The following is a 13,126-nucleotide window of genomic DNA, read 5'->3' as shown; positions in this document are numbered from 1 at the left end:
GCTTTTGGAAGAACATTTTAAAACATTAAAGATTACTTACAGGATGAGCCCAGCAGAGACTCCATAATGAGATGACCAAGAGACCAGTTATCTTCATTTTTATTTTACGATGTCTGTAACAATAAAAGATAGGTGCCCAAATCAGCAATTGTTTATAACACTGGCAAGGATCTCTGATTGTTGCTTTCTTTTTATTGTTGAGATAAATCTTAGCTCATTCAGAGCAAAAGGCTATTGATAGGATGGCATAAATAAATGACAAGACAGATTTGATCCATAGGCTGCCAGATTTAGCTTTCCAAGACACAATTTTCAGAAATAACATCTAATCTGATAGACCATATTTACTATAGGAAGACAAGGACCTTTCCTTCCAGATCATTATTTGTGAATTGGGAAAGTTGTCCTTTTTATTTTAAAAAAAAAACCCTGATAGAAATAGGCAGAAGGTGCAAATGACTGTTGTTAAATGAATGTTAAAAATAAATCCTAGAAAATATGCATAACTATCAGACGACTGATTGTACTGCCATGACCATGGCAACAGAGAAGAGACCATTCATAATGTTTGTATGTATATAAGTTTATATGTACATGGTCTTTTCATAGTGTATTGAGAGAAATGTTTGATGGTTTTTTTATATGCTTCTTAGTGCTATAAATTAGGCCTGCCCTTTCCCTGCATACTACATATACAACCACAACTTAGAACAGTGGTTCCCAACCAGTGTGCCGCGGCACTAAGGGGTGCCGTGAGATCTTTTGAGGGTGCCGGGAACTTTTGAGCTACGGAGATTTTAAATATCTATTTCCTTATAAGGGTGCCGGGAACTTTTGAAAGGCTTTCCAAGGGTGCCTCAAACAAGAAAAGGTTGTGCCTCAAACAAGAAAAGGTTGGGAACCACTGACTTAGAATGTTTTATTAGTTTGAATTTTGCCCAACTAAAATTAATGAATCAACAAGTTTTTCCCTTGTCCCATTAACTGATATCTAGGAGTAAATTTTCCTGCTTTTGAAAATCACGTATTTCTTGTTTGTTTGTTTATTTGTTTATTTATTTATTTATTTATTTATTTATTTATTTATTTATTTATTTATTTATTTATTTATTTATTTATGTCACAACAATATATATATCATACAAAAAAAGATTATATAATGTATAAACATATATATGAGTAAATATTAGGAGGAATAAGCATATATATATATAAGAAGAAAAAGAAAAACAATAGGACAGGAACAGTAGGCACGTATGTGCTCTTATGCACGCCCCTTATTTCTTATTTCTTGTTGAGAAATATTTCCACAATTATTAAGTAAATCTAAGTAAATCTTATTCACAGAGGTGAAATTAATTTATGTCCAAAATGTATTTGCTTTATTTATAATTAACATTTTTAGGTTTTTTAAAAAAAGACATAATAGATATTTTAATTATTATTAAAATAATTTTTAAAATCTTACTTTTTAAGAGGGCTTTCCTATAAGGTTCTCATTCTACACTTTTACATGTACACATTGAAAGACGAAACAATTAAAGCTGATTTTTAAAATTTATAGCCTCTACAGGTAATAATAATCTACTTATTCTCTAATTTCTTTCACTATCACTATGTATTCGCAGGTGCTTTCTGCATTCGTTTTTTTTTTATTCTTAACAATTTCAGAACAAAATAGAGAATTATTTTTTTACCTTTACTTATTCCGATGGCTCAATCCAGAAGTCCTTCTCTTAAGAAAAAATAATTCCCCCGCAGCATAAAAAAAATGGAATCCTATTTTCAAATCCCAGGAATTAGTATCCTCTATGAGAGTGCATGAATTTAAACTCTGCGGCAGTAAAGAGAGGACCAATCAGCTGCCTTGGGTAAGAGGGTGATGTCATCACTTGTCACCATCCATCTAGCCTGCCTACGCTTCCCTTCTGCCTCCAGAAGGATAGTTTTCCTAAAAATAAGCTGTGGTTCTCAAAATGACTAGACTGTCTTTTTTTTTTTAATGAACGATCTCACTAAGGGTTCATTTGGATTTCTAAAATTACGGTGTTTTACACGAAGGCAGGTTTATGACTATAAACAATTGCAATGTCATCCTTGCATAGAGCCAGGATGCTCTCATACCTGAAACAGGATGTTTCCTGCTGAAATAAGTGTTGTACAAATAATTGGTTTGTCTCAAGAGCTGCTCTCCATAAGGTTATTTGAGGGCTAATCATGTCTTCTGGCTTGACAGCCATTAGGTAGGAGGATGCTTGGAACAGCTTTCAAATTAAAGGGCATTTTTTCCCTTTGTGGCATTAATGCAATAAATTTGTATGTTTGCTGTAGATAGATATGGAGAAGAGGGATCTTCAGGTGGGATTTTATCAATATTTCCATTGCAGCTGCTTTTGTTGCTGAAAACTTAAGCTAATTTGGAAATCTGGCTTTAAGGCTTACTCCAAAAAGTAGCTTACCTTTTTAACCTAGAGGAGACATATTGAACGGCTTTGAATAATACAGGTAGTTCTCAACTTACGACCACAATTGAACCCAAAATTTCTGTTGCTAAGCAAGAAAGTTGTTCAGTGAATTTTATGACTTTTATGACTTTTCCTGTCATGGTTGTTAAGTGAATCACTGTAGTTCTCAAGTTAGTAACACAGTTGTTCAGTGAATCTGGATTCCTTATTGGCTTTGCTTATTAGAAGGTCGGTCACAAAAGTTGATCACATAATCCTGGAACACTACAACTGTCATAAATATGATTCTATCGCCAAGCATCTGAATTTGGATCAGGTGACCATGGAGATGCTACAATGGTCATAAATGTGAAATATGGTAATAAATCTGTTTTTTCAGTGCCATTGTAACTTTGAATGGTCACTAAATGAACTGTTGTAAGTTGAGGATTACCTGTATTTGGAAATAAATCTACAATTGAAGAAACCCACTCACTAATGAACTCTATTTTTTTTAAATTACAGGAGTATCTTGAAATTTATCAGACTACAGGCCCCAGAACTCTCAGTGTGGTTGGTGGGAACCAGAGGTTCTGACCAGTTCTGGAGAATCAGTAGCAGAAATTTTGAGTAGTTCGGAGAACCGGTAGTAAAAATTCTGACTGGCCCCAACCCCATCTATTCTCTGCCTCCCAAGTCCCAGCCGATGGGGAGGAAATGTGGATTTTGCAATAACCTTCCCCTGGATTGGGGAGGGAATGGAGATTTTACAGTATCCTTCCCCTGCCACGCCCACCAAACCATGCCCACCAAGCCACACCCACAGAACCGGTAGTAAAAAAAAAATGAAACCCACCACTGGAGGAAACATGGAGACATCCTGAAGTCATAGATGGGGAAAGGTCACTGTTATAAATTAAAGTGATCTTTATTTTCATTGATCTCCTACGTTCCCAAAACACTCATTCTTAGGTTGATAAGTGCATAGTAAAGTACTGTAGTAAGAAGCTTCAGGAATTTAAAATGGATGCAATCCCACTTTTATGGCTGATTGAGTTATCCATCAAATGTTGAATGTCTCCTACTGGTGACGTGTATTTTTAGCTATGTTGAAATGTTGCAGCAAATCTTGTTACCAATTCAGAACACAAGACTACGAAGGGTTGAAGAAACCTTGCGCAAAGGTTCAGAGCATTAGCATGGCAAATTCTGAACCTGTGTGACTTTTATTCATTTTGTAACCCCAGCCTCGCCTGAGGTGTTACTCTTATCTAACTATAATAGAGCAAAACATAAAAAGGAGAAGTTTACATAATTGGTTATCTTATTATATTTCCATATATGGGTGATATCTTACACCATCTGCTACTTTCGGTTAGACACTTCTTGCAATATTTTCTGTTACAGAAATTATCTAGCACATAGGTCATTAAGCTCATCGTTACATTTAGCAGGTTCCCTGTACTTTTCTTATGCTTGCAACAAGATACTTTCTGCTAAGCAAGATAACTTCTGGTAATTCTGTTAATACTTTTATGGTATTTTTCCATACTACCTCATAAAGTTTTTTTAAAAAATTAAGAAGGTTTTAATGTGGAAATAGGATGGAAAAGAATGAACCGATGTGAATACGAAAAGACCCTTCCTAGAAGGTTTGCCCATGGTTACGAAGAAACATTAAGAAGCCTCACACCACCAATTGCACCCAACTGGACTGAAATAAAACTTGGCCACATCCTGTTAGTGAGACATGAGCAACTGAGGCAGAGAAGCACTTAACCAAGTAGAAGAACTGTGAAAGGAACAAGCAGCTTCCTCAATTCCCCACGCATAGCTCAGCCACTTCCTTGTAACACCCACAAAGAATGTTAGGAATAGCTTCCAGGAAGGGCTTCTCCCAAGCTCATTTGAAAAGCCAGGTTTTTTGACACAATATGGAGACAAGCTTTCAAAAACCCTTTTTAAAAAAAAATCACTAATAGACTTCAGAACAGATATTGCCTCCAGAACTGGAAGTTCTTCGATCACCCATACAAAAAAATCACTACCTGACTATAGTCTCTACTCAAAACCCCAAAATTTTCAACCAAAAACTGTCTGCTATTGACCTCACCCCATTCCTAAGAGGACTATAAGGGGCATGCATAAGAGCACAAAAGTGCCTACCATTCCTGTCCTATTGTTCCCTTCATTATATCAAATTAACATAGTTACTGCATACTTTTACTTATATATACTTTTTTCTCTCATGATGGGTTATTGTTTATGTTAATGATTGTATATACTGTTGTGACAAAATGAAATTTAAAAAAAAAGTGGTTTCTCTTTGGTCAGCTTGCAATTTGAAAGTCCTTCTCCATTACGCTTCTTCTTGGTTGTTGGGTTTTTTTTAAAATCTTATCCAATTTTATTATTATTGGTTCTTATAAATTGAAGTTTAGCTGTAGTGCCAGATCTTTTTCGTTTTTTTGTCGTACTGTTTTCATTGTTGGTATATACAGTATTTCATTGTTTCATTGTTGGTAATTTTTGCTTTCATCCTTGGGTTGTGACTTGCCCGCAGTTTAATTTAAGAAGGGCATGTTAAATTTTAATTAAGAAAGTTTAATTAAAAAAGTATTGTTTATTATGAGAATACTGCTACAAGGTGGAACTGCAGTTTGATGATTGAACCATGCTTGGCATAATAAATAGTCTTGATTCAAATCTTAGTATTTTCAATTTTTGAAGGGCAAATATGAGGGATTTTGTTCCATGTTTTAATTATGGCTTGTTGAATAAGTCACAATTGGGTGAAATATTTGTTTAGAAGGCCAGGTTAGAGCCAATTTCAAACCACATTTCATCATGAAATTGGCACCCATGTGATTTATGATTAGTATCATCAAGATTTCTTCAAACTTGCAGTTTACATATTGTGCCTATTATAGGTCTACTCTGATAAATAAAAGAGGTTTATTGCATGGGTTTGTGTGCCAAAGAGAGCAGACTCATTTCCGCAGTTGTATGTTTATCCTGTTCTGATAATTATGAGGTTCAGAATATAAAAAGAACAAATGCTCTTAAAATATATTTTTCGTATCTTAATGTGGTGCTCAGACACAGACTTTTTGAATCTCTTTTTTCTTCAAAATGAATTTCCCAGACACTTCTTTATACAATAGCATCTGGAACTATATTTTAGCTAGGCCAGAGTTTCAGAAATATGTTGTCTCTATGGCTTGTGGTGTTTTTGAAACATTTTTCCTTCCCTCCAAACATTTTCAATTTCAGATCAGCTCTGCAGTTCTAAAAAGAAATAGCAAATCATGGAATAATAAATCCAATAAATCATCAGCCCACCAACCTGTTGGGCACCAGGGACCGGTTCTGTGGGGGAAAAAGATTCAATGGATTGTAGGGGGGGACATAGTTTTGCACACTATATAGCAGTGGTAGGTTTCACATTTTTTTACTACCGGTTCTGTGGGTGTGGCTTGGTGGGCATGGCAGGGGAAAGTTATTGCAAAATCTCCATTTCCTTCTGATCGGCTGGGACTCGGGAGGCAGAGAATAGATGGGCGTGGGGCCAGTCAGAGGTAGTATTTACTGGTTCTCCGAACTAGTCAAAATTTCCGCTACCGGTTCTCCAGAACTGGTCAGAACCTGCTGAAACCCACCTCTGCTATGTAGATCTGTGCATGTGCAGATGAAGCTTTACTCATTTGTGCGGCCCAGTTCCTAATGTGCTATGGCCCGGTACCACAGCCCAGTACTGGTTTGTAGCCCAGAGATTGGGGACCCCTGAAATAAATAATTGGAAAGATTGTTGAATGAAATAAAATGTCTTTGCTGAAGGGTGTCAGCTTGGAAAAATCCAATTCCAAACTGTGAGTTTTTGAGACTGATTACAGATCATCAAATCTGCCAATCTGAAGGCCTCTATCTAAAAACTGATACTTTGATTTCTCCCAGACTATATTTTTTCATTGAAAATGCCGTTCATTCCACACCTATATTAAGCTGAAAAGTGGATTTTTGTAGTATTATTTTGAATATTTGTATTTTTGTACATAATATTGACCGATATGCAATTTTTACCAAACAAAACCCTCTAACAGGATACATTTTAACATTACTTTCATTTGAGGTTGATACTTCTCTCTATATATATTTTATATTTTTTCCAATTTGTGAATATTGTGTAATTCAGGGATGAAATATTTAAGCTTAGTGCAAAATATAATATTAGATAATTCTCTACTGGAAAGCCAAGTAAGCAAACTGCCGGCCTCCCCCTGTTCAAATGAAGCAGTGTCCGAATTTAATTGTAACCTGAAAATGTTCCTTCAAAGGGACTATCCAGCAAAAGTTTGGGGGAATTTTTCAGCTTTTTGTTTCCTTTTTTTCTTCATAAGAGTTTGCCCTAAGAAAAAGAGGAACTCAAGAAGGCTTACAAATAAAAGATTATGCAGTATTACATGCTAACTCACTGCTCACTGCCAGGAGTTTGATCCTGACCAGCTGAAAGTTGACTCAGTCTTCCATCCTTCCGAGGTGGGTAAAATGAGAACCCAGATTGTTGGGGGCAATAGACTGACTCTGTAAACCACTTAGAGAGGGCTGTAAAAGCACTATGAAGAAGTATATAAGTCTAACTTCTTATTGCTATTGCTAAAGCAGGACCTTTATGTAATCAAAACACTTCTTGGAAACTAAGTTATGTTTCTCTCAGTGCTTCCCTTGACAAATTCTCTTTAAGATAAAAATCCTGGATGCAGAGAACACATTATTGGCTCTGCCCAAAGATACATGCAGCTTAGGAACATCCCTTTTCTATTTTGAATCTGAGAATAAAAATTGGGTGAACTATTCCTAAAAAATATTCCTGAGACGTCATGAAAAATAATAATTTATTTTACAGTTTACACAGGGGGAATATGTAGAATTGAACATGTGATGTTGGAGCCATAATATTAAACAAATAAATAAATCAGATGCACATTGGGTTGCTCAGTGTGGAGATATATCAGTAAAGGCTCATTCACGCTTGCAAGTCATCACTTCATGTTGCAATCAAGTAATAAGTATGCTTATGTAAATCAAGCCCACCCTTTTAGGAGCCGATATATAATATGAAGAACTGAACCTGAGCTTCGATTTTATTTCCTATTTACTGACAATCAAAATTCCACCGGTGAAGTTACATATTCATTGCAAGCAAAATGGCTCTACTTAGAAACAAAAGCTCTGAGCATTGTTGGCTCATGTCTACCAAAACCTGACATGTTTTTTTTTTCTCTTAATGGCTCCCTAGTTTGCCTTAACTGCACTTATTCTGATTGATCTTTAAAAAAAAATAACTGGTTTAAGGACTATTGACTTGGCTTCCACAAATAGACTTTGTATATTTTTCCCCCTCTGCCATCCCAACAGTTGCCATTGCTGTAAATGTGTTTTCACCTGCTCATTCTTCTCTTTGGTTAGTAATCACTAGTTAAATCATTGCTCTCACTTCCTTGACTTAGAGATTCACTGTCAGAGGCTGCACTGTCTGAACGAGTGCTGCTGTTATTATCCTCACTTGCTTCAGATTCAGTTTCATTTGAGTCCTCGGTTGTATCTGCAGCACTGTTGCTGCTGGGCTGATATGCTGAATCGCTCTCATTGTCACTGTTGGGTTGGCTGTCACTTTCACTGCTGTCTGCTTGATTGTTATCTTCATTCTCACTGCTACTCTCAGCATCACTCTCACTGCTGCTGCTGCTTTCACTTTCACTGCTGCTGTCAGATTTGCTGTCACTCTCACTGCTGCTGCTGCTGCTTTCACTCTCACTGCTACTGCTATCACTGTCACTCTCACTGCTGCTACCGCTATCATTGTTACTTTCACTGCTGCTACTGCTATTACTCTCACTGCTGCTGTCAGATTCACTGTCGCTTTCACTGCTGGTGTCAGATTCACTGTCGCTTTCACTGCTGCTCTTGGATTCACTTTCACTTTCACTGCTGCTGTCAGATTCACTGTCGCTTTCACTGCTGCTCTTGGATTCACTTTCACTTTCACTGCTGGTGTCTGATTCACTGTCGCTTTGACTGCTGCTCTTGGATTCACTTTCACTTTCACTGCTGCTGTCAGATTCACTGTCGCTTTCACTGCTGCTCTTGGATTCACTTTCACTTTCACTGCTGCTGTCGGATTCACTGTCGCTTTCACTGCTGCTGTCGGATTCACTGTCACTTTCACTGCTGCTGTCAGATTCACTGTCGCTTTCACTGCTGCTCTTGGATTCACTGTCACTTTCACTGCTGCTGTCAGATTCACTGTCGCTTTCACTGCTGCTCTTAGATTCACTCTCACTCTCACTGCTGCTGTCAGATTCACTGTCGCTTTCACTGCTGCTCTTGGATTCACTCTCACTCTCGCTGCTGCTCTTGGATCCATTGCTGCTATCGATGCTGCTTTCAGATTTACTGTCACTTTCACTGATGCTCTCATTCTCACTGTCATTCTCACTGCTGCTCTCAGACTGGCTCTGGCTGCTGTCGGGTTGACTCTCACTTTCACTGCTGACAGATGGGCCACCATTCTCACTGTCATCACTGCCTGAGTGCCTGCTACTTTCATTGCTTTCCTGTTGGCTTTCATTGTCCTCACCTTTGCTATCTGACTGCTCACTGCCAGCATTACTGCTCTGCTCCTCTTCGTCTCCTAAAGATGTGCTTTCCCTATCACTGGGGAGATCTTGCTGGCTGCTGTTTTCTGAGCCTTCAGAATCTTGGCTTTGGTTGGGTTCGTCCCCTTGCATCCATTCATCACTGAAACTGTACACACTGTTGCTCTCCTTTTCACTGGTGTCCTCATGGCCACTGCTACCTTCCCCGTCACTTCTCTGTGGAGTCCAGATGGTATCTTGACGGGGGGTTTCATGGTTGGGTATATTCATAACCTTATCATGCGTATTACCACCACTTGCAGTGCTATTATTTACAGCGGCAGTGTTATTCCCTGTGTCCTGATGACAAAAAGTAAAAAAAAGCATAAACTAAGTATATCAAGAAGCAGCCTTAAAAGCCGTAAAGCCCACATTAATCAAAGCTTTCAATGCAATCATCACCACTGAAGCCAATAGATATGGAGTCACATCCTACAAAGCAACATGGGTCAAAATACTGTGAGATAATATAAAAGTGATGGCAATTTTAAACAAAGGAACAGCAAAGACTGGAGTGTACAGAACAGAATGACAAGGTTGGAAGGTATCTAGTAGGTCTTCTAGTCCTGCTCAACAGGAGATCCTATATCAGGAGTCCACAACCTCTGGAGCACGGCCCGCTACCAGGCCATGGCCTATTTGGAATTGAGCCACATGAGTGGCTGACTGAAGCATGCACGTGCGGCTCAACTTGTGCGAGTTACAGGCTGGCGGGCAATTGCATGGGTGCTCGCTTGCCTGCTGTTCGTGCAAGTCGAGCTGCATGCATGCCAGTCCACCACTTACAGAAGGGCTGTGTGCATGCGCATGCTGGCCCGCCACTCATGCAGCCCAGTTTCCTTCTCACCCCCACCCAGCCAGGCCACCAAGCAGCAAAGGTTGGGGACCACTGCCCTATACCATTTCAGACAAATAGTTGTCCAATCTTTTCTTAAAAACTTGCAGTGTTGGAGCACCAGTAGTGGGTTTCAAATCCCGTCGCTATCAGTTAGCTCGTGGACGCGCGCACGCTCATGCCTGCAACACTTCTGCACATGCACAGAGACCTATGGGCAGGAGGGTGGAGCTTCCCGCTACCGGTTCGCTCAATCCGGGGCGAACTGGCAGCAACCCACCACTGTGGAGCACCCACAACTTTTGAAGGCAAGCTGTTCCACTGGTTAATTGTTCTCATTGTTAGGAAGTTTTTCCTTAGTTCTAGGTTGCTTCTCTCCTTGATTAATTTCCATCCATTGTTTCTTGACTTGCCTTCATCTGCTTTGAAAAATAGGTTGACCCCCCCTTTTCTTTGTGGCAGCTTCTTAAACATTGGATATCTTTTCTTCCCCAAGGCTTCTTCACTAGATTTGGCATAATACTTTGGCATGGTACCCTTTAGAGATATACTGGCCTTCCATTGTAATTTATAACAAGGCAACCTCTCAACACAAACATCTGTTTATAAAACCAGATCAAATCAAACTCCCAAAATTTGCAGGCATCATTTTTTCTGTCAAAGGAGCAGAACCTCTTTCTAGAGTCCTAGATACTGAGGTGAATGTAACTGACTTGAAATTCAAAATAATTACCAAGGCTTCTTTGTAGTAGTTAATTTGTTGCCTTTCCTCCAGTACACCCAGTGCTTTCTTCTCAGTGAGGTAAGTTGGGCTGAATGCTTAGTCCAGAATCACCTAATTTTAATTTTAATCACCTAACTTTAATTGATCACTGCAAGAGTAAGCTGCCTTCAATAATGGCCAGCATCTAGGCTGCTGTTACTCAGACCTTTTCCTACCCAGCAAACCAACTAATGACTATTAAAAGTAAACAGATAGGCAGCTGTGGGTAATAATGTTGGATTTGGAATGAGAGAAAAGTTGGATTATGTTTGTTTGTTGAAATAAAGCCTGAAACAGCCTAAGGCAAATAGAAAGTGATGCTGTTCTTCAGCAGTAAGACTCACAAGTAGTAGTAGTGAAGGAGAAGTATTAAAAGCTGTAGTAGAACTGGGGAAGAGTGGAGTAGTGAGCAGTAAGTACTAGCCTTTGAGTGCTTGTGTGTTTGTATGGTGTTTCCCCAAAAATAAGACCCTGTCTTTATATATATATATATATATATATATTCTGAGGCTTTTGCGGGTGTTTGTATGTAGGTCTTTGTCATCTTCAGGCTTCAGCTTCGTGCTTCTGGGAGCACAAAGCTGAATCATCCACAGTGTCTGCATCACTCTCTCCCAGAAGCACGAAGCTGAAGTCTGAAGATGACGAATGAGACTTCGTTGAAACGTCGCCAAGACACTTCCGATTTTACACGGAGAAAACCGAATAACCAAAGACCTACATATATATATATATATATATATATATATATATATATATATATATATATATATATATATATATATATATATATATATATATATATATATATATATATATATACCCTGAAATAAGTGCTTGGCCTTATTGTCATGCACTCAAAAGCCCAATTGAGCTTATTATCAGGGGATTTCTTATTTTAGAAAAAACAGGGTATTGTTTCTCTTGAGTCTGGGTATACTGAAAAAAACGCATGACAAAGTGGTGGTAGAGGTGGGATATCCAACATAAGGGGGAAACCATACAAGTGGAGATGTCTGAAACTCAAGCAGTTCAGTTCACACACACACTATGAAAATAAAACAAGCTTTGGCTTAGAAAGGGGCTGTAAAGAAGAAAGAGCTCTTTGCAGAGTTCAGCTTTTGCAGGAATTAACCAGCATCCTGGCTGCAGAAACCAGGTCTCTTACCAAAGCTTACACCAAACACACTGAAAAAGCAAAAGTGACAGATTCTCCCTCAGAAAAGGTTCTTACCTTGATAGAGACAGGTATCCACCCATGACCTGTGGTAAAGCCAAAGCAAAAGGTAGACTAGCCAGAAATGGGATTAGGCCCAGATACTTGGGCTAATATGATTACAGAACTGATAAGGCAGCAGCAGGAAGAAAGGCTGTGGTTAATCAAAGAGGAAAAAGAGTTGCTTTGGAAGGAGAAAAAAAGGAAAGATAAGCTGGAATAGAAAGGAGTGAAACAGAGGTAAGATGGGAAGAGTTTAAGGGGCTGATGGACCTATTTAAAGGGATACAGTTACCAGAAGTGGGGGATTCAATTCTAAAGTTTCCAGAACACATATTGAACTGCTTGAATTTAAGCCATCTCCGCTTGTGTGGTTTCCCCTTGAGTTATATACGTCCCACTTTTTTTAATGGATATCCCCAAAACATAAAAATTTCCAAGTTGTCAGAGGAATACATCCAAGAAGCCTATTTCACAATGTTTAAAACAGCAGCTGCCTCTTGTAAGTGGCCTGAGAGCGAATGGTTGGTCAGACTAGCCCCATGTTTAATGGGAAAGGCTTTGAGAGTTTACAGTTGTCTTCCAGCAAAAGAAGTAGATTACTCTCATGTCAAAGAGATAATCCTATACAGATATGTCACGCCCTACACCTATAGGCTGAGTTTTAGGAGTTACAGATACATGAAGAGATTCATGAATAATGGGCAAGGTTGGAAGACCCAGGGTGGAAATGCACAACCATTTGTCTGAAATGATATAGGGTTTCCTGCTTGAGCAGGGGGTTGGACTAGAAGACCTCCAATTCTGTATTGTGAAATGGTTGAGGCCAGAGCAAAGAAAAAGTGGTAATTTCCCAGATTCCACAGCCTATCACATCCTGAAGATTATGAATATCAAGGAGTCCAAGACAGAGTGGCTGTGGATGCCGGCACCCTGGTACAGTCAGCTGCAACCGCGGCTGACTGTTGGGGGCGAGTCATTGGCCCCAATGGAGAGGGTGCGCAACTTGGGCGTTCTCCTGGATGGTCGGCTGTCTTTTGAAGACCACTTGACGGCCGTCTCCAGGAGAGCTTTTTACCAGGTTCGTCTGGTCCGCCAGTTGCGCCCCTTTCTAGACTGGGACGCCCTATGCACGGTCACTCATGCCCTTGTGACATCTCGTCTGGATTACTG

At 39.1% G+C, this 13,126-nt stretch overlaps 1 protein-coding gene across 1 annotated transcript in view; it reads right to left on the bottom strand.

The window, feature by feature from the left end:
* The window catches only part of LOC131203156 (dentin sialophosphoprotein-like), a 68,823-nt gene that overhangs the window by 45,484 nt on the left and 10,213 nt on the right, over window positions 1-13,126 (bottom strand). The window contains exon 3 of the mRNA XM_058193108.1: window positions 7,975-9,439. Within this exon, the coding sequence (XP_058049091.1) occupies window positions 7,975-9,439 (1,465 nt within the window). The remainder of the gene's footprint in view (window positions 1-7,974; window positions 9,440-13,126) is intronic.

The sequence above is a fragment of the Ahaetulla prasina genome, chromosome 8 (assembly GCF_028640845.1).
Source record: "Ahaetulla prasina isolate Xishuangbanna chromosome 8, ASM2864084v1, whole genome shotgun sequence".
Classification (NCBI taxonomy): Eukaryota; Metazoa; Chordata; class Lepidosauria; order Squamata; family Colubridae; genus Ahaetulla; species Ahaetulla prasina.
This window is presented reverse-complemented; position numbering and strand designations above follow the sequence as displayed.